Source organism: Mytilus edulis, chromosome 4, assembly GCF_963676685.1.
Source record: "Mytilus edulis chromosome 4, xbMytEdul2.2, whole genome shotgun sequence".
NCBI lineage: Eukaryota > Metazoa > Mollusca > Bivalvia > Mytilida > Mytilidae > Mytilus > Mytilus edulis.
In genome coordinates this window covers 2,042,185-2,070,081 of record NC_092347.1, presented here as the reverse complement: position 1 = coordinate 2,070,081, position 27,897 = coordinate 2,042,185, and the positions used below count along the sequence as shown (strand labels likewise).

The window sequence follows — 27,897 nt, the reverse complement described above, 5'->3', positions numbered from 1 at the left end:
TCCAATGATAGAGATCTTTAAGTTATCATGTATGTAATCAATGTATATTGTAAAGATGACAGATATGATTAGATGATTATCTCTTTGTTACAGTCACACATCCTGTATGATCTTATGAACGGTCATATATTGAAATTGATTCAAATCATTATAACAGAATTATAAGTTCTTGTTTCTTCAGTTGTGGTTTTTTGTTTGGCGTCAGAGGTTCCATAAATGGTTTGCTATGGAGACGTCACAAAAAATAGCTATTTCAAAATGTAACAGAATATTGAAGAAAAATATTACGAATCTTGGAGAGGTACTGGATTTTTTACTGCAGTATGGTTGTCTGACTTGGGATGAAAGGAACAGAATTGGTATGGAAAAATCTTCAGATGAACAGTGCCAACATCTTCTAGATGTTATGATTCGGAGAGGAAGGAAATGTTATGAATATTTTTTGGTGGCATTAACTTCTTCGGGAAATAATCACATTGCAGAGGAAATAAAGAATACGCACGAAAAAGGTACATAATTAACACTATATCTTCATACTGATACTTTCTAACGGATGATAAAATCTGAAATATATGACTGGTAGTCAAGATGATGTTCATTTACCAGTTACTTAGGTGATCTTAGGTATCTCGAATGCAATTTAATTGGAAAATCATGTGTTTCTCATTTGAATTATCTTTTCTTAAATTATTCATTCTTAAATACAGAAATTGATCAACATTATGAAACCAAAAAAGTATATTTCGAATAAGTTGAAACTATTAACTTTTATGTTTCTTTATTACATATTTGATTGTTTTTAAAGAAACTAGGATTATAGCACAATGTTGATGCTGTATCCCTATTTTTGACATTTTTACCTATTTTGTCTTTTTGTATTGATCACACATCGTTGTCAATCTGTTTGAATTTTATGCGACTTTCATACAAGTCACAGGTTTATCTAACTGTAAAACCAGGTTCGATCAACCATTTTCTACATAAGAAAATGCCTGTACCTAGTCAAGAATATGACACTTGTTATCCAATCATTTGATGTGTTTGAGCTTATGTTTTTGCCATTTGACAAGGGACTTGTCGTTTTTATTTCTCCTCGGATTTTTTTTTTTTTTTTGTTATTTCACTTTCCTGACAGCACCTTATATATTTTTATGCCCCATTTATGAGCATTATGTCCGTCCGTCCATATGTCCTGCTTCAGGTTAAAGTTTTTGGTCAAGGTAGTTTTTGATCAAGTTGAATTTAATCAATTTGAAAATTAGTACAACATGTTCCCTATGATATGAGCTTTTTAATTAATTAATGCCAAATTAGGGTTTTGGTTCCAATTTCACGGTCTACTGAACATAGAAAATGATAGTGCAATTAGGTTTCCGTGTACTATGGACACATTCTCGTTTAATTATGTTATTAGACATATTCGGTAAAATGATCCCAAATAAAGAAAAACTATGTCCGTTTAAAATTTACATATACTAATATTTTGATTGTATTTGTTATAGGCGCTGAAGAATGGAAACTAGAATCAATGGAAGAAAATATTTCTGAGAAAAACGAAACCATTAATGATTTGATTAGCCGGGTCAACAAATTAGAGGGCCAACTTCTACTGAAGTCGGAGAAGGTTGAAGAGGCACATGTGGAAAGAATAAAAAAAGAAGGAAATACAATTGAAAGACTTCGCGATAGAGCGAATGGAGAATGATAGGAGAAAAACTGACAGTGAGCATACAAAGGCCATGCAAGATCTGAGGGGGCAGCAACAAGAAACTCATGGGGTTTGCGAAGAACTTATGGATAGGCTGACTAGCCAATCAAAAGATATCAAAGCATTAACCAAAGCTTTTCAGAATGCCAACAACAAAGGCGAGAATTATAAAATCAGTGGACCTAAACACCATCAATTGAGGAGAGAAAACACAATGGGTTCAACTAAGAAAGATCCACACTATCTTAATGGACGAATGTCAACATATGCTGTAAATACGGCATCGTCGAAAAACAAAAAATCATCTGATTAACTTGTATATAGCCGAACATGTATATATGCATACTTAATTACGATTTTAAAACTAACCTTCAATTTGTAGGTATTTTCATGTGCTGATTTACTCCATAATTATCAAGAAAGATTAACGGAAGGCTGCACAACTTTAACACAAAAACGTGCTATTGCTTGACTTGTTGGTGATTGTATATTATTTCTCGTGACATTCTACAATTCGTCAATTGAAGATTTTCAACATAATTTTTATGTTATCTTCTATTGATGTTTTCTTTTTAGTTGTTTTTAGTTTCCAGTTTATTTTGTTTTAATTAATTAAATATTGACAACAGTTAAAATAATATATTCATCAACGTGAATTATAGATTAACTAAATGTCTTTGAATAAAATTGGTCTAGTTTGAAATAATTTAAAACATCTAGATATTGCTACCTTTAAGTATGAACAGTTATTGTCCAATAAACTCATCATAGAAACCAGGATTGAAATTTGAATTTGAACCAGACGCGTTTCGTCTTCAAAAGACTTATTAGTGACGCCCGAATCCAAAAAAGTAAAAAAGGCCAAATAAAGTATGAAGGTGAGAAGCATTGAGGACAAACAAATCCTAAAAGTTTTGTCAAATACAGCCAAAGTAATCTGGTAACACATCCAACCGATTTGATGTAATATATCATCAGCAGTCTTAGAAAAGTATGATGAATTCTAGATAGCATAGCTGACTATATATTTAAACATACAATAAATCTTAAAATGCATTTGCTTTGGATTTTAATAATAACTTAAATAAATTAATTTTAGTATCTATGATGAGTTAATTTGCATGATTCTGGCTTGTTGTTTTGTTTTGGATTTCGTTAATTTCTCCATCTGGACATCTTGTTGAGCTGGAAAATTATTGCAAGTTTTAATATTATTTGGACTATAGTCAATATTTCTTTACTGAAAGGTATTATGTGCAGAAAGACATTTCAAATGTCAAAATATTAACGGACCAGAAAAACAAGAAATCTCCTTTTTGTTAATGTTTTGATACAGTCCTTGATATCTGGAAATACTAGAGCAAAAGTGTTTAAAAAGTAAAATCACAAAAATACTGAACTTAGAGGAAAATCAATCCGGAAAGTCCATAATCACATGGCAAAATCAAATATCAAAACGCATCAATAGCGAATGGACAAGAACTGTCATATTCCTGACTTGGTACAGGCATTTCCAAATGTAGAAAATTTGTGTTTTAATATCAGTTTTCGTTCAGTTAAGTTTTAATACTGGCCTTATATGGTAATATGATTATAAAGTGCAACTATGAAACATGGCTTACAAAAAATAATGCATCTCTATTAAATAGCTTCGTGGTACATTTTCTATTGAAAAGGAACCGGGCCTAAAATACTTTTCTACCTGACTGTCTATTTCCGTGAAAGTTGTATGATTCGTATTGACCCAGCTTTACTTTAGTCAGATTACTTCAAGTCTTGTTTGTGTTTACTAATAGTATATTTTTTATTCAAGTCTTTTGTATCTTCTTTGCATAATGTCTGTTCATTAATTATCGGCATTGTCTCCCTTAGATGATGTTGCTTCTGTATTCTTCTAATCTCCCTCTTGTTTCTAAATAGATTGTTTGCACTGGTGGTTCTCTTTATTCAGCATTTTGATCTTAATGTCTTCAACATTTTAGCAACCAAATCCGTAAGATCAGTAGGTGGAACATATGTAAAATCGTTTTCTTCATTTTCTACTTCCAAATTCTTCCAGAACATATACGTTAGTTTTCTCCATCTAGCAAATGATTTGAAATTCTCTTTTCTTAGACTGACCTTTAAAGGATAAAGTTCTATAATTCCGGCATGTTTTGGGAGAAATAGAGTATGACTCAAACCGGCACCATGTACACCAATCAAAATGTCCGTTTTCGATATCATTTCTAATTGTTTGTTCATTTGATAACTGTCTATCTGAACTCCTTTTACATCAACAATAGGAAAAAACTGGACAAATTGGTCAAAATTTCGTTTTCATTTTTCATTTTTCTTGCTACTTTCCCCTTTGGATTCCTTGGATGAGCGATGTAATCATGTCTTAATATTACAAGAATGTTGATTCGGTCACAGTTAAGTTTATGGGAATCATCTATCCAATGAGATTTCAAGAAAAACTTTCTGAACTGTTCTATATAAGGAATAAATGACAGATGATGTTGGTTGAGTAAACTGTCGTACCCATTTATACTCCATATCAACTTCTTTGCTGTAAGAGGCTTGCTCAAAGAACTTGTTTGTATAATAGTTCCAAATAAAGTCTTCCACGTTTCATCTAAAATACCTTTTGGATGTGCGTCTATCAATAGTATCGTTAAATTCCGTGTCATTCTCTTAAAAAGTTTTGCCATTAAAAAAGTATTAAACCAGTCTGTCATGGTGTGATAAAAATTGGCATATTCAAACCTAGTTAAAGCAATAGCAAAATCGTAAAACCTGGTAAGACTTATGCCATTTGTGATATTAGAACACTGTATAACTTTAACCCATCTGGCTTTAGGGTCATCTTTTCCATATGTGTCTTTTGAAATCTCTGTACAGTTTAAACACGGAATCTGAAAATATCCATTTTCTAACGTGAGGTATTCTCTTTCTTCCGACTGGTTCAAAACAGATTCTATTTTTTCTCCTCCTTTGTTTCCATGACTGAATCTTGGATTTATAACAACCAATGATAGTTCAAAAAATATGTTTGCATATGAAATAATATAGCCATGACAATATTCTATTGCATAAGACATCCATTGTTCGAAGGCATCTTCGTCTGGTATGATTGGAGTTCTTGTAAAACCAGTTCTGTTAGCATTTTTTATTGGGGTAGTCGGCAATAATTTTATCACTTTTGATATTTTCGGAGATACTATCTTAAATGTCAGGTTTCCTTTCATTTTTGGTTTTCTTGTAATTTCTCCTTTCCCTTTATTTACCTCAACCATATTTGGTTTCCTTGACTCATTGTTGTCATCAAATAAACTGGGATGTATTTCGTCAATATTGTCATCTATTGGGCGTATTTCGTCAATATCGTCATTTTTCGGGCGTATTTCGTCAACACCGTAATCTATCGGGCTGTTTGTTGGTGTTCTATTGTTAAATATTTTTAAAAGCAGAAAGCTGCAGATAAGAAAGTGTGCCAAAGCAAATATTACAAAGAGACGATTATAAGCCATCGTGTACTTCTATCAGAACAGCATCAGTCCGACGATATATCAACACTACTCGAGATGCTATAAGATGTTAGAATTGTAACCGGAGAGCATATGATTCATATCCGAAAATAACATTGTCTCCTACGAGACTTGAACCCGGAACTTCTGTCTACAAGTCAGTTCTAATCGAAAGAGCGAAAAAAATTCTCTCTAGCTTCTATTCAAAGGAAGAAATCCCGTCACAAATGTAAAACAACATCTGAAAAGGGAGGAGAAAACTGAAACATCAAGTAAAAGATCATTCAATACAGACGAACAAACAAGTAGAAATATGGTTGTCGCTTTGACATATTCACCATTTCCTTTCTCAATTTTATTTTTTACAGAGTTTGTCTTTAGTGCCGTGTGGAGACAGTAGAGTGCCTCCCCGTGCTTAAGGTTTATGCTCTTATATTATACTAGATTATGGAGTGTGTGTCCGAGCGAGAACTTCTCTATGTTCATTACTTTAGTAATATCTATCAAAAAGTAGTATTTTAATATTCAGCCCCATTCATCTATTTAGTCAGACGTCAGTCGCTACCTTGATATACCCTATCTTTTGTTAAATTTGTCGGGTAACTTATGACAATAAGCATTTGACGTCTTGAGCCGAACAGTTTTATCATTTTTACACAATTTAATCTACTGTGTGATGGTTCATATTCTGGACGCCAGTCTTTGCTCCTTTGTAATAAATCTACATACCAAAAAACAAATATGAAGCTTAGAAATGGAAAAATATTAAATACTAAACTCGTTCAAAGGGTATCTACACGTCTCAATCTTCAGAATCGCTTATCTAAAAATACTACAATAGCTAACGTTTTTAACAATAAAAATCGTGGTTACCCTTCTATCGATAAGTGTCATGCCAAAAAATGACTTACGTGTCCCCGTCTTTCCACCAACAATACAGTAAGGTCCACATTTAATGGTCGCACATTTTCTCTAAATTTTGAAACTGATATTACTTGAAAAACAAACAGTATTATTTATTTACTCACATGAAACAAACCGGGATGCGGTATTCAGTACGTAGGTGAAACTGGGCGATATTTATCTAAACGCACGCAAGAACACCTGTATCGTTTTAAAAGACCCAATAAATTCAAGAGTATCATTTATCAACATCTTAAGAAGCACAGTCATCCTATTAAATATTTAACAGTTCAACCTTTAGAAGTAGTAAATAAGCAGCCTGGTGAATCTCATTCCAAGTTTGTACGATCACGAAAAATAAATGAATTAAATTGGATTAAAAAATTACAGACAGTCTACCCTCTCGGTCTTAATGATAATATCATGGGAATTGGCAATATATCAAGAACCGATTCTGTTAACATTTTGGATATAGTTTCTAAAACTGTTCGTAAAAATCGTTCTCATGGACGCAGAAAAAATCGCAATCAAAGAAAATTTCGGACCAACCATACAAATATTTCGGACCTAATTTCCATTTCAAAAAACAACGGCAGACATTATCTGTTAACCAAGCTTTGTTCTTTACCTATAAATAAATTAAATAAAATTTTAGAGGATTGCAACACAATTTCATATTACAGTCCTAAGTATGAAATTGTCCAAATTATAATGGCATATTGTTATTCTAAACTGTTTCCAAAAATTGATCGCCCTGAAGATCATAAAAAACATTTTATTAAAATAAAGTATGTCAAAAAAGGTTTTGATTTTGTAAATATTGCCGGTATTTTTAACGACCATTCTGTTAAAGACCAAATTCCTGGATATTTTGATAATACTGAACTCCCTCTCATTTGTTATATTTACAAGAAATCTACCCGAAAATATGTGTTTAATTATAGCCAATTGTGTAAAGATGTAAATATCACTGAAAATACACCTATGTCGTGTAATTGCAGTAATTCAGAATACACCTATGGACCAATTTCCCATGTTATAACAGGAGACCTTAACATCGTTCGCGACCGAGAGTTAAAATCATTCCTCAGTAAAGGACCTAAATATCGTCCCCCGTCAACTATTAACTGGAATGAGTGTCGTAATATCATCAACGACTCACTCCGCGCCTACTGTTTGAAATGGGTAAAACGGGAAAAAGCTGACAAAAAATCTTTGGACTCTTTTTTTAATTCAGTAATGAAGATAGTTGATATTCGAATACAACATTTTAAAGAACATTTTACCCTCAACAAAAACTATAAAAACCCTATTTCGCGTATCAAAAATAAACTAACAGAACTAGCCAAGGAATTTGTTTTTGTCCCGGCTGATAAAGCTGCGAATAATATCATTATTGTTTGACGTAAATTTTATATAGAGGTTCTGCAAAAGGAAATCACGAATTCACCAACATTCCAACTGACTTCATTTTCAGAAAACGACATCTGTAACAAACATAAACTTTTAGCTACTTCTTTACAAGCAGAACCAAACACAATGAAAGTCCCAACTATGTACTGGCTTCCGAAGCTGCACAAAAAACCTTACAAATATAGATTTATTTCATCTTCCAGCCATTGTTCAACTACTAAATTGTCTGTTTTACTTACTAGTACACTTGGTACAATAAAAAACCTGATAATAAATTGTTCAAATAAGGCCTTTGAAAATAGTGGAATTAATTACTTTTGGAGTGTCAAAAACTCGTTGGAAGTACTTGATAAATTGCATGCATATATTGGTGATTTTGAATCTGTTCAAAGTTTTGATTTTTCTACCCTATATACCACTTTGCCTCATATTCTTATTAAGAAAAAATTCACATCCCTAATTAACTGGGCATTTAAAAAGTCGGAATGCGAGTACATATGTTCAAACTCTTTTAGATCATTTTTTAGTAGCAATAAACAAAAGAACTATGTCAATTGGACATGCTTTGATACTATTTATGCACTTGAATTTTTACTTGATAACATTTTTGTTCGCTTTGGAGATTCCGTATATCGTCAAGTTATTGGAATTCCAATGGGGACTAACTGTGCACCACTTATTGCGGACCTGTTTTTGTATTGTTATGAGTTACAATTTATGACTAAAATTAGCAAAGACCCATCAAAACAACATTTGATACAAAAATTTAACAATACTTTTAGATATTTGGATGATATATTGGCTCTAAATAATGACGACTTCAGTATGTATACTAAAGAAATTTATCCTGTAGAACTTACTTTAAATAAAGCTAGTGATAACAATGACCACTGCCCTTTCCTCGATCTTGATATCTATATCATAAACGGGAAGCTTAATACAAAAATTTATGATAAAAGAGATGATTTTTCATTTCCTATTGTTAATTATCCATTTTTAGATGGTGACGTTCCCTTGTCACCATCTTATGGTGTTTATATATCTCAACTTGTACGATTCGCTCGTGTATGTAACAATGTATTAGATTTTAGCGAGAGAAATTTATGTATTACTGAAAAATTATTACACCAGGGTTTTCGATATCACAAACTGGTCAAAACATTTACTAAATTTTATCACCGGTATAAGGAAATAATTCGTAAATATAACTCAACATGCAGACATCTTATACGTTCGGGTATTTCACATCCAAAATTTTATGGAAATATTCTTTATAAAGCACAAAAATGTCAGTATTCTCCTCAGAAACTAACAAAACCTTTAAATAGACTTATTAAAAGGGGATATAGTTACGATACTGTTGTCAGGTCATTAAAGATTGCATATTTTGGCTTTAACATTGATTCACTGATAGGGTCTTTGCATCGGAACTAAACACATTTATTTCTAAAAAAACAGTTGTTGGCATGACACGGGTTATGTTCTTCTCATATATTTTATGATAGTATGATACTAAACCCCTAACGGGAGGGATTGTACCTGATATTCATATGATGAAGACATAATCTTTTAATCAGTTTAATTGAGGTCTGGAGCTGGCATGTCAGTTAACTGCTAGTAGTCTGTTGTTATTTATGTATTATTGTCATTTTATTTATTTTCTTTTGTTACATCTTTTGACATCAGACTCGGACTTCTCTTGAACTGAATTTTAATGTGCGTATTGTTATTCTTTTACTTTTCTACATTGGCTAGAGGTATAGGGGGAGGGTTGAGATCTCATAAACATGTTTAACCCCGCCGCAATTTTGCGCCTGTCCCAAGTCAGGAGCCTCTGGCCTTTGTTAGTCTTGTATGATTTTAAATTTTAGTTTCTTGTGTATAATTCGGAGTTTAGTATGACGTCCATTATCACTGTACTATTATGCATATTTTAGGGGCCAGCTGAAGGACACCTACGGGTGCGGGAATTCTCGCTACATTGAAGACCCATTGGTTGCCTTCGGCTGTTGTTTGCTCTATGGTCGGGTGGTTGTCGCTTTGACATATTCACCATTTCCTTTCTCAATTTTATTTCCATCGAAGATTGATGTTTTGGTCAGATGATTGAGAATATGGATAAACTACATTGTAGAAATATTGGTTTTATGGTTGAGTTTATGGACAAATTACTGAATAACAAAAACATGATTGTAGTTTAAATTTGCAGTTACGTTAATGTATGTGTGCTTACCTTCAGGATCCGTTTTTCTTTCAATTGAATAAATTAAATAAATAAAACAATGAAGACAATAAAACACATGATATGATCATTGAAGTACATTTTTAAATAGTTCAAATAGACATACACATATACATTATGGTATTTAGTGATCACAGTATCAAAAGAGTCATTTAATTAAATTGTTTGTCAGGAAAGCTGCCATTATATTTTTTTTTCCGTATTGATATAAGTCGTGTTAATGAACAAAATGTACGACTGTGGACCATGTTTTACCGCAGAAGGTTTTGGCTGCTCGGATGCTAAAAAAATACCAGGGTGTATATTTTTACAGGCATTTTCTATATTTAGGCATTTTGTAAAATGCCTGGAAGATTCAGTCATTATACATAAATTAATAACTAAATTTTCTAGGCATTTTACAAAATGCTAAAATAATCAAGAATACATTTTACTGAATTTTTCCAATTCACACAAGTACAGAACTTGACATTTTTTTGACAGAACTGTACACAATATTTCTTCTGAATTTTTGCTAATATACTTTTTGCCGTAAAATCAGATTTAGAACTTCGACCACATTTGGAGAAATCTAGGTTTTAACACTTTAAGCTCTTTCATTACCTTTACTGATAAAATACTTAACGTTAGGGAAAATAGGGTTTGCAATAAGCACACTCGTCAAACATGCATATCTTCTTTTTCATATGTTCCCAAAAAAAGCAAAGTATATTATCATGATTCGTTTTACTTGCATCTTTTGACTTATAGCTTTAAATGAACTGAAGCAGATCTGCCTATGACGGGTCTCTTCACCAGGAGACGCTTCGCCTGTCAAAGCACTGTTATTTTTCTTTTCTTTGTCAATTTCCAGTTCTCCTAGCTAAAGGAGCCAAGTAAGCTTTTCTCATCACTTGGCGGCTGTCTTCCGTCTTCGTCTGTTAACTTTCAGAAACATGTTCTCCTATGGAACTACTAAGTCAAATTTAACCAAACTTGGCCACCATCATCATTAGAGTATCTTGTTTAAAAAATTTGTCTCATTAATCCCCGATTGCCAAACAACACAACCAACATGGCTATAAATGAAACATACGAGTAAAAACGTTTTTGGCTTAATATATCTCTAAATATAATGCCTTTTAGAGCAAATCTGACATGAAGGTTGACAAGTTCATCAGGTTAAGATCTATCAGCCCTGAAAATTTCAGATGATCAGACAACCCGTTGTTGGATTGCTGGCCCTTAATTAGTAATTAATGGAAAGTTTGCAGTTTTTACTATTTCTGATTGCAGTCAAGAAACTAGTACAAAGCAGATATATTAAAAAAAAAAGGGTATTCAAACAAATAGAAAACAAACTGACAACGCTATATCCCTAAATCTAAAAACATCGAAAAATTAAGAACTTCAATGTTCTACAAAACACAATCTAGAAAACTAGAGATTGAGACAGACGAGCCCCACTTAATAACTGGGTCAAATCTAAGGTGTCCTAGGAGGGTCAGCAAATGTTCCATATGTGGCATCCGTTGTGTTGCTCTCGTTGGTCGACCGTGCAAGGACTGTATAGCCAGCCAAGGTCGTTGAAAACTTCCATGTTTTTGTGCTCACGTTAGAACATTTGATATCTAAACATATTCTTTTCTTTTTTCATTGATACTTGAAAAATGTTTAGTTAAACAATGGCTTGTAAACAATATCAAAAAGCACTGAAGGCATTGAAGATTTGTTAGATTTTTTGTAAGACAATTAAGAATTGGAGAATTCAGAACACATTCTGGTACATTATTAGGTATCTAAGTAATCAGATTTCCTTCAAAACCATATCTGTGCGTGCAAATATTAAAACATTGCAATAAAAATAAAAGATGTGTATGCAAAACCAGTAGAAAAACAACAAATTGAGGAAGAAAATTCCATTAAGAGACAGTAAAACAATTTTGAAATAATAATATTGAAAAGATTAGAAAGTCTGTTCATGTCTAGATTTTTTTTTCTAAAAAGTTAACAAATCCTTGTGTGGTTCTTATTTTATATTTCTTGGGTTACACCTATTCACATGTTGTGGAAGACATCAATTTCCAAATAAATAGTCTTAGATATAAGAAGATGTGGTATGAGAGCCAATGAGACAACTCTCCATCCAAGACACAATATGTAAAAGTAAACCATTATAGGTCAAAAATGTGGTCTTCAACAAGGAGTCTTGGTTCACACCGAACAGTAAGCTATAAAGTGCCTCAAAATTGATTAGTGTAAAACCATTTAAGGAGGCTCGAGGGTATAAAAAATTTCAGAAAAAAATTAAACATTTGTTTTTCATTACAAATTTTATTTATTACCTTTTGTTGTTGTTACTTTATCATATGGTACAAAAAACATTCAAAACAATTAATTCGTGTTGGCCCCAGATGACTTTTAAAATGTAAACATCATTGAAAAAGTGGTATGAGAGCCAATGAGACAACTCTCCATCCAAGACACAATATGTAAAAGTACACCATTATAGGTCAAAAATGTGGTCTTCAACAAGGAGTCTTGGTTCACACCGAACAGTAAGCTATAAAGTGCCCCAAAATTGATTAGTGTAAAACCATTTAAGGAGGCTCGAGGGTATAAAAAATTTCAGAAAAAAATTAAACATTTGTTTTTCATTACAAATTTTATTTATTACCTTTTGTTGTTGTTACTTTATCATATGGTACAAAAAACATTCAAAACAATTAATTCGTGTTGGCCCCAGATGACTTTTAAAATGTAAACATCATTGAAAAAGTTCCAAATTATCTCCCTTTGGTGGAAAAATGCCATTTTTTGGCTTTTAAATTGAAATATCTCTTTTAACTCATCGGTGACCTATATTTTTTAATATAATTTCGATATATGCTGTACTTAAACTAAATTATTGTAAAATTTAAGCGATTTCTGTAATAAATTTCTTTTTTTATTTCGATATAACCTTTATTTCTCCTATTAGTTCAACAGAAAAAAACCACTTTTACAAAGATGTATGCTTCTTTCGCAGGCAGATTGTGGGCGCAAATGAACGGTGACCCCAATTTTTTATTTTATTTTTCTATTAACTATAAGATAAAGTTCATTTATAGAAAAATATAGAGAAATCCTATATAAATGATTTAGACCCGCGAACCCCCTTAAAACGTTTTAATAGATACCAACCTTCTTCCTTATCTGAAACAATAGTGTAACATCACAGCATAGATGGACACGAATGTCCTATTTGTCAGTATAGTGGAGTTATTTTCCATTTCCATTTTCAGAGGATAAAGTATTGCATTAGTCCAAATAATTATGACGTCGTCGCAGCATTAATTAGAAATAATCATGATAATTATTTGGACTAGTATTGAGAAAATAACTGTGCATTTTTGGAACTTTTTCATATAATTGTTTTAATTTCAAGAATATATATATACGCCAATGTTTGTGGTGTGGCTGTAGTTAAGGAAAAATGTTCGTTGTTATTCTGCGATTTACATGTTGAAATGTACTACAGTGAAACATCTCAAATCTGGCCGCCCATTTGGACCACGGTATTATATTATTTATGTATGCGTTTTTCTGTGCTGAGTGTTCTCGCGTTTGTCTGTACTGTTTTCCTGTTACGTTGTGCTGTCATTTCAACGATATTTTATAACATTGCAATATAATCGTAAGGTTTGGCTTGCCACAAAACCAGTTTCAACCCACCATATTTTTTCCAAAATTGTCCTTATCAAATTAGGAATATGACAATTGTTATCAAATAGTCTGTTTATATGTTTATTGGCGTTTGGTTTTTTTGCACTCTAGTGTTCCTGCTGTTCCGTTGTTTTCCTTTTATAGTTGATGTGTTTCCCCCGTTCGGTTTTAGTTTATAATCTGGATTAGTTTTCTCTCAATCGATTTATGATTTTTGAACAGCGATATACTGATTGCCTTTATTTACAATATGTTTTATACCTGACTGTCGGTTTCTGTGAAAGTTTTATGATTCTTATTGCCCAAGTTTTGCTTCAATCAGATTGCTTTAGGTCTTGTTTGTGTTAACATGGTAATCGTTTGTATTGTAAGTCGTGTGTGTCTTCTTTGCTTTGTATGTGTCTGTTCAAAGCGAGTTAAAAGATATCAAAGTGACATTCAAACTCATATGTTGAAAATAAACTGTCAATGCCATGGCTTCAAGTTAAAAAGAAAAAGAACAACAGACAAACAATAGCACACAAAACACAGCATATAAAACTAAAGACTAGGCAGAACAAACTCCAATTTTGGGGATTATCTAAGTTTCTCCAGAAAGGTAAGTAGATCCTGCTCCAAATATGGCACCCGTCATTATTTTCTCCATTTGATTTTGTCTATTCTAGATTCTTCGAATTTCCTCTATTTGTCCAAATTGATTGCGTTCACTGTGGGTTTTTTATTTAGCATTTTGATCTTAATTTCTCCATCATTTTAGAAACCAAATGCGTGAGATCATTAGAGGGAACATATATGTACAACCGTCGTCTTCATTTTCTATTTTCAAATTCTTCCAGAACATATACGTTAGTTTTCTCCATCTTGCAAATGCTTTGAAATGTTCATTTCTCAAACTGACTTTTAAAGGATAAAGTTCTATAATTCCGGCATGTTTTGGGAGAAACAGAGTATGACTTAAACCGGCACCATATACACCAATCAAAATGTCCGTTTTCGATACCAGTTCTAATTGTTTGTTCATTTGATAACTGTCTATCTAAACTCCTTTTACACCAACACTAGGGAAACGACTGGATAAATTGGTAAAAATTTCGTTTTCATTTTTTCAGTTTTTTTGCTACTTTCCCCTTCGGATTCCTTGGATGAGCGATGTAATCATGTCTTAATATTACCAGGATGTTGATTAAGTCTATGGGAATCATCTATTCAATGAGATTTCAAGAAAAACTTTCTGAACTCTTCTATATAAGGTGTGATACAAATTAGCATATTCAAACCTGGTTAAAGCAATAGCAAAATCATAAAAAACCTGGTAAGACGTATGTCATTCGTGTTATTAGAACACTGCATCTGGCTTTGAGGGTCATCTTTTCCATATGTGTCATTTGAAACCTCTTTATAGTTTAAACACGGAATCTAAAAATATCCCTTGTCTATAACTTAAGGTATTCTCTTTTTTCCGACTGGTTCAGAACAGATTCTATTTTTTCTCCCCCTTTGTTTCAATTACTGAATCTTGGATTTATAAAAACCATTGACAATTCAAAAAATAAATTTGCATATGAAATAATATAGCCCTGACAATATTCTATTGCATAAGACATTTATTGTTCTAATGCATCTTCGTCTGGTCTGAATGGAGTTCTTGTAAAACCGGTTTTTGTTGCATTTTTTATTAGAATATTCGGCAATAGTTTTATCACTTTTGATATTTTAGGAGTTACTATTTTAAATGTCAGGTTTCCTTTCATGTTTGGGTTTCTTGTAATTTCTCCTTTTCCTTTATATACTAAAAGCATATTTGGTTGTAAATCTTTACTTGGTTCATTGGTGTCAGGATGTATTTCGCCAATATCGTTATCTATTGGGCGTGTTTCGTCAATACTGTAATCTATCGGGCGTGTTCCGTCAATACCGTAATCTATCGGGCGTGTTTCGTCAATACTGATATCTTTCGGGCTTTTTTTGCTGCTTTATTATTTAATTGGTTTAAAAGTAGAAAGCAGATAAGGAAGTGCACAAAAGCAATAATTACAAAGTAACGCTTGTAAGCCATCGTGTACTTCTATGAAAACAGCACCCGTCCGTCAATGTGGCAACACTAATCGAGATGCTATGAGATGTTCAATAATCGTCCGTCAATGTGGCAACACTACTCGAGATGCTATGAGATGTTCAATATCCGTCCGTCAATGTGGCAACATTACTCGAGATGCTATGAGATGTTCGATATCCGTCCGTCAATGTGGCAACACTACTCGAGATGCTATATGAGATGTTCAATATCCGTCCGTCAATGTGGCAACACTACTCGAGATGCTATGAGATGTTCAATATCCGTCCGTCAATGTGGCAACACTACTCGAGATGCTATGAGATGTTCAATATCCGTCCGTCAATGTGGCAACACTACTCGAGATGCTATGAGATGTTCGATATCCGTCCGTCAATGTGGCAACAAAAAAAATTTAAATGTTACATTACTCGAGATGCTATGAGATGTAAAATGTGTAACTGTAGAGCATTATTATTTTTATCAGAAAATCACATTGTTGCCGAGTCTCGAACCCAGAACTATTGTGCTACAAGTCAACTGTTACTGAACGTGCGAAATAAGTGCCGATCTAGCTCATTAGCGTAGATTGGCCAGATATGTTCTATTCTAGTGAGGCAATCCCATCACATATGATCACATATGTAAGACAATATCTGAAATAGTGAGGACATATATTTAAAAACCAAGTAAAAGAATTATTCAATACAAACGAACAATTTGAAATATAGTATCCCGATTTAAAAAAGAGGAAAAAAGTTTTCATCGAAGAAAGATGTTATGGTGGTTGAGAGTAACTAATAGTATGTGGCAGCAATACGTATGGGTCTTTTGAAAGCTTTTGACATAAGTAAATTATCTGCCTACAGTCTTTCTTCAAAATCAATGAAATTACTTCAAAATTATCTTACAGATCGTATAGGCACCAAATCAAATTTCAGGGAGTACTCTGCAGTTGGTGACATCCTGAAAGGGGTACCCCACGGCTCAATCCTTGGCCGACTTCTATTATTATACAAGTAATAGCTTTTCTAAAAAGCTTGCCGTATTTTAGCTGATTATATTGAGATCAGTGGTTTGTGAGTATGTTATTTTTATTGGAATATTGCACTCCAAGCAATATGAATGCATAGCGCTTTTTTTCTACTAATTTGTGATTTTAGTTGTATTATTGGTGGACCAGGGTTATATTAATGGAAGGAGACTTAATAAAATGGGGAATGATCGATATTTATAATAAAATGCATACTGTGTCTATAATCAACTTGATAAAAGAGCATATAACCTACATGTACTGAGGATTACTACTTGACAAAATGGACTACTACAGAAGGCCTTTCAAATTTGAGAATGATACATCTTATACTTACATGTATAGAAGTGATTGATATCTTTAATATCTGACTTTTGTCTTTGAAGATGCAATTAGTTTTGACGGTACAAGTTAAGTGTTGTTATTACTAATTTCCAGATGTAGTAATACTTGAAAAAGATGGTTTTATGGTAATGGGATTTGAAATGAAATATTAATTGCAAATAATTTTCTTCAACATGTTGTCACCTGTCTTATATTTTTTAATATATCACGTTGTGGTTTGTGTTCTTGACAATTTTTTTTTAAAGTTCCAGTGGCGGATTCAAGGGGGGGGGAGGGGTTTGGCCGATCAATGCATTTAAATAAGGAAATATAGTTAGACCCCCCCCCCCCCTTTGTCCTGGGTTGGAACCTCCTCTTTTTAAAATGGCTGGATCCGCCCCTGAATTTTGTAGATGAGAGCTTCATATTAGTATTAGCCTTTTATAGTGCTTTATATTTGGTTGCACATGTAATCAAGCTTTTGTTACTTTGAATATTTATATTTTCATTTCTGATGGCAACCATTTCATGTTATACATATAGTCAGGATTATTAGTTAGTTATACTTGTTAATGTTTATTGTCATGATCAGTGGCGGATCCAGAAATTTCATAAGTGGGGGCCGGTTGACTGCCTAAGAGGAGCCTGCTCCCGTCACGCTTCAGTGATTCCTTGAAAAGGGGGGCCCCCTAAATCTACCTCTGGTGATTGATATGGACTAAATAGAATTGCTGTTTGGTGTGAACCAGGCCTTGCGTCGAAGACCATACTACAACCTATAATGGTTTACTTTTATAAATTGTGACTTGGATAGACAGTTGTCTTTGGTACTTTAATATGAGATCCATTTATATCTATCTAGATTGAGAACATTTTTTTGTAATAAATTTAAAACATATATTTAATTCTGTAATACCTGATAATATTTATCAGTTATTTGTGCTTTTTTCATTTGATGTTTACTCTCTGATAATTATGTCAGTATAATTAGGGCCCCGCCAAAGGCGGGTCCCCTATAGTGACCAGTCTGTCCGTCCGTCCGTAACACTTTGTGTCCGCTCCATATCTAGAGAACCATTATGATTTCATACTTTATACTTTACATGTTTATTAACCACCACCAGAGGGCGTGTCATGATGTATGTACAACTTCCTAGGTCAAAGGTCAACGTCAAAAAACTTTGGTTTCAGTTGACAACCCTGTGTCCTGTGGTGAAGATCGTGTCCGCTCTATATCTTGAGAACCGTTATGATTTCAAAGTTTATACTTGACATGTATATGAACCAACACCAGAGGGTGTGTCATAATTTATGAACGACTGCCTAGGGCAAAGTTCAAGGTCAAAAACTTTGGTTTCAGTTGACAACCTCATGTCCTATGGTAAAGATTGTGTCCGCTCTATATCTTGAGAACCGTTATCATTTCAAAGTTTATACTTGACATGTATATAAACCAACACCAAAGGGTGTGTCATAATTTATGTGCAACTTCCTAGGTCAAAGGTCAATGTCAAAAACTTTGGTTTCAGTTGACAACCCCATGTCCTATGGTAAAGATCGTGTCCGCTCTATATCTTGAGAACCGTTATCATTTCAAAGTTTATACTTGACATGTTTATAAACCAACACCAAAGGGTGTGTCATAATTTATTTACAACTTCCTAGGTCAAAGGTCAAGGTCAAAAACTTTGATTTCAGTTGACAAACCCATGTCCTATGGTAAAGATACAATTTTTTAATGCACATTATTCACAGCGGGGCCCACAGAGATGGCTCCCATCTCAATGATATCTAGTTTGATTGGTTGTCGGTGATAAAAAAATTGGGTCAGTTTGCAATTGTGGATCTTCTTTCCCCTTTCATTCATAAAATTGCGCATGAAATTTATCACAAAAATGCACCAGTAATTTGGTGAATGAAACACTTTTCATATTGTTTTAAAGTCAGAGGCTGAGTTAGAGGGTTTTTCAGGGGGGCCTGGGCTGCCCCTTTTATTTGAGAAATTTGGTTGTTTAATAAACAAATATAAATTTATAAATTATATAGGGAATCACTGGAGCATGACTGGAGCGGGCCCCTTCTTAGGCAGTCAGTGGGCCCCTGCTTATGAAAATTTCTGGATCCACCACTGAAAGTTTCAGTAAAGTTAGATTAGCTTTTTTGACATATTATGTTGAAATTTGAACAAAAGATGAATGAAAAACCTAATAATTTTTTTTAAAATGCACTATTATTAAAAGCTTTCCTTGCTTATTCACAAGGACGTGACATATCCTCCGTGCTATTCCGATCTGAGTTTTTGTTCATACATAGTCTGGTGCTGTTCCAATGCAAGTAGTCTTCTTTTTTTTCTTTCTGTTTCTTGAGAAGTATTTGGTTTACCTGTTCAGTCACTATAAAGTGTTACAATTCATATTTAAACGCAACACATAAATAGTGACCAAAAAGGTACCGCGATCACATGAGAGAAGCTAGGAAAAAGTAAAATGTATATATATATTTTAAATATTTTTGTGGGAGCATGAAATGTAGTACACATATAGATATATATTCATAGACCATAGAACAAATAAGCAAACAAATTCAAAGGAAATGTAAATGTAAGATGAATAATGAAAAAAGAAGAGTCATGGCCAGGGGCCCAAACTTGACAGCATTTGGTGTTGACAGGTTAAATGTCTGCATTTACAATAAATATAGCCTTTGTTAGAGGTGGGCCAGGTCACCTTTCCCTTAATCAGCCATATTAAAGGTAACCGCATATTTCTGGGCTGGGTTGAAAAATAAATGAACATGACTTTGAAAAATGCTAAAATTTTTAGATAAAAGAAATACACCAAATCAATGGGGAGACATCTTTTAAAATGTTTGAATATGAAGTTGACAAGAACTAAGCTTTTCAGATAATATACATGTACAGACTATAACAGTCAGCCTAAAGACTCTTTGCCTACTGAAATGTTTGCTTACACAGTGCTTTCCTAAAATGATTTAAAATCAGTGCCATAGTTTTCATGAAGAATGCTGAGCGTACAGGTATTATGACAAAATAATAATAATAAATGTTATGTTACATGTATCTACCCAAATAAGTACAATATAAAAATTCTTGACTTCTAAAACAATGATTAATCTCCTGATTTATATCTTATCACTCTATGTCGATGCTGTGTGAAAAATAAAGAAATTTGACTTATCAGTATGCGTCCATCCACTGATGAAAATTCCATCTGAGTTGATTTATTATTAATTATTGTGCTTTGAATACACCTTATTGCTACAATATGTACATGTCCGCCATTACTAAATGTACATCACGAATGTTCCTAGTCAAATAATTATGACGTCTGGCAAGGCTATTTTAATTTTTTTCTGGGACGCCTTCTTGGGACTGACGTCTGGCAAGGCTATTTTATTCTTTTTCTGGGACACCTTCCTGCGATGTCATAACACGGAAGCCATTTTTTACATCTGGACTTTGAGAGTAAATTTTAGGGGGAACTTTGCGACCTAATTTATCGTAGGAAGGCGTCCCAGAAAAAAAAAGTCTTGCCAGCCGTCATAAATTAATTATTAGGACTAAAATGTTCCACGTAAAATTTTGATGGTATAATAATAAATATCTGATCAGTGGCGGATCTAGACATTTTTATAAGTGGGGACCCACTGACTGCCTAAGAGGGGGCCCACTTTAGTCATGCTCCAGTGATTCCCTATATAAGCAACCAAATTTTTTCCCAAAAAGGGGGGGGGGGGGGGTCCCGGGCCCCCTGCCCCCCCTAAATCCACCTCTGCTGATGCCACAATGGAAAAATAATTGTTGTATGACGTCAATGGTTGAAGAGGGACAGATTCTCAGGTCAGCTGGGACAATTAAGGGAGGAGACTTCTCCCGTCATGCTTCAGTGATTCCCTACATAATTAACCAAATAGTAATTATATCATCACAAAAAAAATGTACTAATTGTAAGACCTGATGATGTGAATAAATTGAAATCAGACATATCAAATGCAGTTCTCAGTCCTGTTGATATATATCAATGGACAATGACTGCTTATACTATAATAGTCCCAGGTCCAACAACCAAATTTTGAACCGCCCTCTAAATCCGCCTCTGACAACTCATAAGAATTATCATGTACGAGTATACACCAAACTGTCTACCCCACATGCGAACATCTTTTGGGAGCTTGCTGTGTTGCAAGTATTTTGGGTTTGAAGGAAATAAGATGCGATCGTGTAATTTGCTGCTTTCAATAATAATATCATCTAATAGTCGGGATCCCTCTATAGTCGAGGACGTCCAGCTAGAGGGGTTAGATCTGAGACTACTATGTGTTATAGTAGTCTCAGGTTAGATATACAACTGTATTGAGCTTTGTTGATATAAAGTCGTTCACCTAAGGACATTTTTTTCTTATTTTTTCTGTACACTTAGCTTTGATTTTTTATTACCATGCATTGTCAAGCTTGGTAACTCATAATTGTTTCTTAGTGATAATAATGCAAAATACAAAGTAATTACTGTGTGGGATGTCAACAGTAAACTTGCAAAAGCTGACACAATAGGCCACTTTAACCCTTGTCGATAACTATACCGTGATGCTTGGTGTAGGCTTCTTTACACACAAGGAACCATATTGCTCACCTTGTGAGTTTTGTATTCTTCTAATCCGTCAGCTGTTTTTCTGGTTTTTGTTTATTTACACCAGAAATCAATGAAGCGATGAAAGCGCGGGAAACGAAATAACATCTCCGGTAAATTCCGTGATTTTAATATTTTCTAATCAATAAATATGTACAAGCAATGAAAAATAAATGGTTATTATTTCTATACTTAGAGCATACGTTTTGTGTATTTATTCTTTGAAATCTATGCTTACGAAGAAATCTAACATTAAGTATCTCAATCATTTAATCGTTTTAATACACACTGTTTAAACACAGGCACTTGTTTCTGTCAATATTGGGTTTACTATCCATACCCGTACAAAAAAAACACAAGGTAGCTAACGGAAATTTTCAATGTGTTCGCTTCAACCAATTTTTTTTTAATTTCCCTTGACTTTTTCACGAATAAAAGTACACCAGTCTGTCGGTAATTGATTTATCTTGACAATGAAACAACTGTCACGTACCTTGAGAATACCCCTCAAACAGTATAACACACTTGAGATGACAATTATTGACCTTTTTCCAGACCATTGAATTTGTAAGGACTTAACTTCCGGTAAATTTTCGGTTTTTAGGAAGTAAATTTAACCGTGGCATCTGATTGGTCAAGATTTTTCTGGTTTCCTGTTTTCTGTTTACAAGTTACCAGATCAAATACCAAAGTGAAAGTTGACATAAACGCAGAAAGGTAAACATGAGTTTAACAAATTTACAAGGTGAAGCCCTTAATAAGGTACTAGAAGGACATTCTCTGTTACTATTAGGTCAGAGTGGTACTGGTAAAAGCTTTATATTAAAAGACGCAGCCCATAAATTGATGAAAATAGGAAAATCTGTTCAAAAAACGGCTTCGACAGGAATTGCATCATTAAATATTGACGGTAAAACAATTCATTCGTGGTCTGGGATAGGCGATGGTCGTTACTCAAATGAAGTTCTTCGAGAAAAAATAGAAAACAATGAGCACTATTCAAAATATAAGCAAAATATTCTTAAAACTGATGTATTGTTTATTGATGAGATATCAATGTTGTCAAAAAAATTGTTTGAACAGTTGGAGTTCATTTGCAGAAAAATAAGAAATTCAAACTTAATGTTTGGGGGTATTCAAGTGATAGCTGTTGGGGATTTCTTTCAACTCCCTCCAGTACCTGATAACTTAAAATTAGATGCAGGAGAGTATTGTTTTAAGTCTGAAATATTTGTTCAATTGTTTCAACACAAATTTGTACTTCAACGAGTAATGCGTCAAAATCAGGTAGACTTTATTAATGCTATTAATGATATTTCAAGGGGTGACCTACCTGAAGATACTAATAACTTACTGATGAGACTTTCTCGTAAATTACCACCAGGAAAAGATCCAATTAGATTATGTTCTCGAAATTTTGACTGTGACATTCACAATTCATGTAAACTGATAGATATGGAAGGTGAGGTATCAGTATTTACATCAATTGATGAGGGAGAAAATTCAAAATTGAAAAACATTCAAGCTCCGAAACATTTACATTTGAAAGAAAGTTGCCCTGTTATGTTGCTTAAAAATCTCAGTGATAAATTGGTGAATGGTTTAAGAGGAAATGTAACTGCTGTTTCTACTAAATTTATAACTGTACATTTTAACAATGATATAGTAGTAGACCTGAAACGAGAAACTTTTACTGTATATAGTTCTTTAGATAGTAAAATTGTTGCATCCCGACAGCAATTCCCCTTATGTCTTGCATTTGCAATAACAATTCATAAGTCACAAGGTCTCACTCTTGATCGTGTTGAAGTCGATGCGAGTTATATCTTTGCTGCAGGGCAATTAGGAGTAGCAGTGGGAAGGGCAAAAGAAAAAAAAGGACTCCGTATTTTGGGTTTCAATTCGAAATCAGTCATGCGTCATGATGAAAGCTTGTATAAATTTTATTCAGAAAATTCAATCACAGTTTATGAAAAACAATTATCCTGCTGCAAAAAGGATTTTGAAGTACCACTTAATGATATTGCTTTTAATGATGCAGAACAAGAAATTGTTTTTGATGACTTATCAGATTTTTGTGTTGAAGAAATTGAAGAAATTGATTTTTTGTTGTCTGATGATTTAGAAATTTGTGATCCTCCTGAGACATCTCCTGTTAGTTTGGAAACTAAAAATGACATAAATTTAGATGCAATTTCTGAATTATTCTCAGGACAGAAAATTTCTCCTCTCGATCAAAAAAGTTCGTCTTCGTATCTTTTGCTTTCTAAAGATAATGTTCAACTGTTTGTTAATCAGTTGTATTCCAAAATTGAAGATTTATTTAAAACAACTTGTGGTGATGTGTCAAATAAAAACACTGACTCAAAGACATGGACAAATTTTTACTCCAAACTTTATTCATATGCCACCTGTAATGATTATATTCTTCTTGTAAAATCTTTATTCAAATCTGAACCAAATGAAGTGGATTTTGAAATTTGTTCAAAAATATTTGACTATATTAAGACTGAAGTTTTGAAAAAACCAATGGACATCCTAGTGAAAAAACATGACACAAAAAGTGAGTCAAAGATGAGTCTGTCTGATGGGGGAAAAGGTAAAATAAGATATATTGCTGGACGGTGTGTAGCAAAATGTAGGTTTCACCATATGTGTCATGCTAAAAATAATTTGTACAAGAAGGATAAAATCAAAAGTGTTGCTAAGTCCTTTTTGAAAGTGAAAATGATGGACCATCTGACTAAAAGCAGTTCTGATTTGGAAAATAATTCTAAGTACAAAAGTACACTTTATGAGACAAAAAGAAAACAGAACCTTTCTCAGGGGTTAACAAATATATGCGACTCTATGTTTGAATTCATCTTAGCTGTGGAGGAAAAAAGGAAATTTGTTCAACATGATAAAGTTTTTCATTTACTTGGTTCAAATTTTTTGAAATATTGTCACTCTTCAATTCTACAAGACTCAAATTTGTTTACTTCATGGAGAAATTTATTTGCCACATTTGAAAATCTTAATACCAGTAGTTATTTGCCAAATGATCAGGAATCATCAGAGAGTTGTTTAAAAGAACTTTATAATGATATTATTGAAAGGTTTTGTAGAATTGCAGACAACCAATTTAGAAAAGATTTCCTTGTAACTTATGGTAAACAGAAAACAGAAAGATTAAGAAAAAGGGTTGATTCTAAAACTAATTCTTCATCAGTTCTTACAATGAAGTGTATAAATCAAGACAAATCAAAATCTAAAATAAGTTCTCACCATAAGTTACAAGCAGTTATAATTGACCATGGTGCAGCTGGTCTAATTGATTTTTCTAAAAAGGCATTATTAAATATATGTAAAGCATATGGAATTGAAATACAATGTAATTCCAAGAAAAGTGTTATTAAAGATAAACTCTGTGAATTAATTCCCTCACAAATTTCTATAGTTTTCCCAGAGCATTTGGAAACAAGTGACCAAATACATGTTACAACTGAACCTGTAAACACTGACCAGCCTTCTACCTCAGGAGTTCAATGTTCTAAAGCTAGTTCACAAACAACACCATGCACCACCAAAGTAAGAAGGAAGCGAAAATCTACCTTTATGAGCAAGAAGAAGAAATCTAAGAAAGTGGTAACACAGGAGGACTCGTTGACTAAATGTCCAATATGTAATATTATTTATGAAGATGGAGATGAGCATAATGAGTGGATAGCATGTGATTTGTGTGATTCATGGTACAACAGACAGTGTTCACAAATTAGTGATGAATTGTGGGAAAAGATTGGTGACAGTGACTGGTATTGTCCAAAATGTTTACAGTAAAAAAAAATTGAAGGTTAGTTATAGATTAATGCCTTTTCTTATATTAGTTTGAACAAAAATCCTTTTTTTTCTATATCAAAAAGGTTGAGATAACTCTGTTTTTTGACAAAAACTGAGTTATCTCCCAAATTGCTTCTAGAAAGGTTTGACCTTTAATGAATAATACAATGTAGTATGCTTTTTCATAATGAGGTTATATCTCAAATGGCGTAATTCTGATGAAAATTATCTATTAACTTGTAACATTCTACATCGGACTTCTCTTGAATTGAATTTTAAATGTACGTATTGTTATGCGTTTACTTTTATACATTGGCTAGAGGTATAGGGTGAGGGTTGAGATCTCATAAACATGTTTAACCCCGCCACATTTTTGCGCCTGTCCCAAGTCAGAAGCCTCTGGTCTTTGTTAGTCTTGTATTATTTTAATGTTAGTTTCTTGTGTACAATTTGGAAATTAGTATGGCGTTCTGACATTATCACTGAACTAGTATATATTTGTTTAGGGGGCAGCTGAAGGACGCCTCCAGGTGTAGGAATTTCTCGTTACATTGAAGACCTGTTGGTGACCTGTTGTTTTTTCTATGGTCGGGTTGTTGTCTCTTTGATACATTCCCCATTTCCATTCTCAATTTACATATTATAAATATAATGAACTAGGCAAAATAAATGTACGTGTAAGGGGGTTTGCAGTGGTTGAACCATCATGCATGTAATTGTATTAGGAAAAGGAAATTCAAAATCTTTTTCAATTTTCATCACAAGGATCTTGAGGTACAAAAACTTTCCATGCAACATGTAAATCATACATTTTATTATAAGAGGCATCAGATTTGAATCCTCCAAATTAATTTTTCAACATTCCAAAATTTGAATTAATTCCAAATTAAGATGATAGCCTGTTATTATCTAGCTGACAATGGATATAAACATTGATAAAGCAAAATCGCAAAAAAAATATTTTTAGGGAAAATTCAAAACGGAAAGCCCATAATCAAATAGCAAAATCGAAAGAAAAAACACAAGAACTGTCATATTCCTGACTTGGCATTTTCTAATGTAGGAATTAGTGGATTGAACCTGGTTTTATAGCTAGCTTATTAATGTCTCACTTGTATGACAGTCACTACTAATTCCACTATATTGATAACAATGTGTGAACAAACTACCAGACAAATTACATGTACATGTATGTAAAAATGTATATGAGCTTTGCTCATTGATGAAGGGTTACTATGACCTAAAGTCAATAATTTTGGTGTCATTGGTCTCTTGTGGAGAGGTGGGTCATTGGCATTCATATATACCACATCTTTTTTAAATATTTATATTTATATGCTAACCCAAACTTGAAGAACTTAGACATTGTTGAGCTAGATATTTTCTCTAAAATAAATGGGTTTGTAAACATCATTTGGTGTCAGTAATTGGACTTTATTTACATACATGTGGATTGATTTTATTGTTAATACTATATCAGGAAGTGCATTTTCTTGGGAGGAGGTCCAAGAGCAAATGGTTCTGCTTTAACCCCACCAGCATTTGATTTCCTAGACGTCGTTGCCTGCCCTAAAATAATACTGTTGATACCTGTCCTATACTCATTATAATTAGGGTTTGTGTTTGCTCCATGGTATAGGGAACGCTCTTGGCAAAATATGTTCTCGACAATATCACTATTAATTCTTGCCGGAGTTAACTCACTTTTTAATTCTGTTATCATTATATGTGTAAGAGACATAAACCCAAGATATAGGAAGTCTAGATCCTCTCTTGTTTCCATGGTCATTAAGGTTTTATACCTCTTATGTTTATCGTCGGTACTACCTACATTTGACTTTTCCCATGATTTGAACCAATTATAAGCCTCTGAAAATAATCTTAACCGTTCATCATTTATGTCTTTTACAGGTCTGAAATCTTTGAAGAAAGAAACCAGAAAGCTTATATGTTGTAAGAACTGAAGGACGCCTTTCATTTCCTCCTGACATGCTGCATTTAGACTACTACTATATTGTTGCATAAGATTTAACATTTCAGAATCTAAGACGTCAAATGCTAATTTGTTGCGCATTTTTTGTGCGTTACTTGGAAATATGTGTTCTTCTGATAATTTATGATGAATGTGGAAACTGTTTGTTGTGCGATCCCAGTTGTAGGCATCAATCCACATTTTCCAGATTATGACCGATTCATTTATGGTAAGTAACCGTTGATGTGATTCTAAAAAGCCACTACTTAAAATGCTGTTCCTAATTTTTTTCAAAAGATGACAGGGGTCCATAAAAAGAACTATTTTTCTACCTGGATATTTAAAACATTTTGCAATCATATTTGTACAAAGACAATTACCATCAGGAAAATGCATCTTGAGAAATGCTCTGTTGTTTGCTGACCCATCCATACAGCAGTAAATTGGCCTAAAGCCCCATCTATACAATTCATCTATGCACAACCAACTTGTAACAAATATTTCCGAAGGAGAAGCCTGGGTGTTGGGAAAATTTGCAAAAGGCCACCTAAAACCTGTTAAGCCATTAAAAACATATTGTTGCACATGGTT

At 33.3% G+C, this 27,897-nt stretch overlaps 2 protein-coding genes across 2 annotated transcripts; one reads left to right on the top strand and one right to left on the bottom strand.

Moving 5' to 3' along the window:
- The first annotated feature begins 20 nt into the window (after positions 1-20).
- On the top strand, positions 21-2,421 carry LOC139518703 (uncharacterized). Its single transcript, XM_071310173.1, has 2 exons — positions 21-509; positions 1,503-2,421. Exons 1-2 carry the CDS (start codon positions 227-229, stop codon positions 1,703-1,705), a joined length of 486 nt encoding a protein of 161 aa, XP_071166274.1. The 5' UTR covers positions 21-226; the 3' UTR covers positions 1,706-2,421.
- Positions 2,332-9,829, bottom strand: LOC139518702 (uncharacterized). The gene is made up of 2 exons (XM_071310172.1): positions 9,767-9,829; positions 2,332-5,458 (listed from the first exon to the last, which is right to left on the bottom strand). The coding sequence occupies exon 2, from the start codon at positions 5,218-5,220 to the stop codon at positions 3,979-3,981; it is 1,242 nt and encodes a 413-aa protein (XP_071166273.1). The 5' UTR covers positions 5,221-5,458; positions 9,767-9,829; the 3' UTR covers positions 2,332-3,978.
- Between the last annotated feature and the right edge of the window lie 18,068 nt (positions 9,830-27,897).

Coding starts and splice junctions, on each gene's coding strand:
- LOC139518703 (XM_071310173.1), top strand. CDS start 227: ATGGAGACGTCACAAAAAATAGCTATTTCAAAATGTAACAGAATATTG. Junction 510..1,502: donor AAAGAATACGCACGAAAAAG/GTACATAATTAA, acceptor TATTTGTTATAG/GCGCTGAAGAATGGAAACTA.
- LOC139518702 (XM_071310172.1), bottom strand. CDS start 5,220: ATGGCTTATAATCGTCTCTTTGTAATATTTGCTTTGGCACACTTTCTT.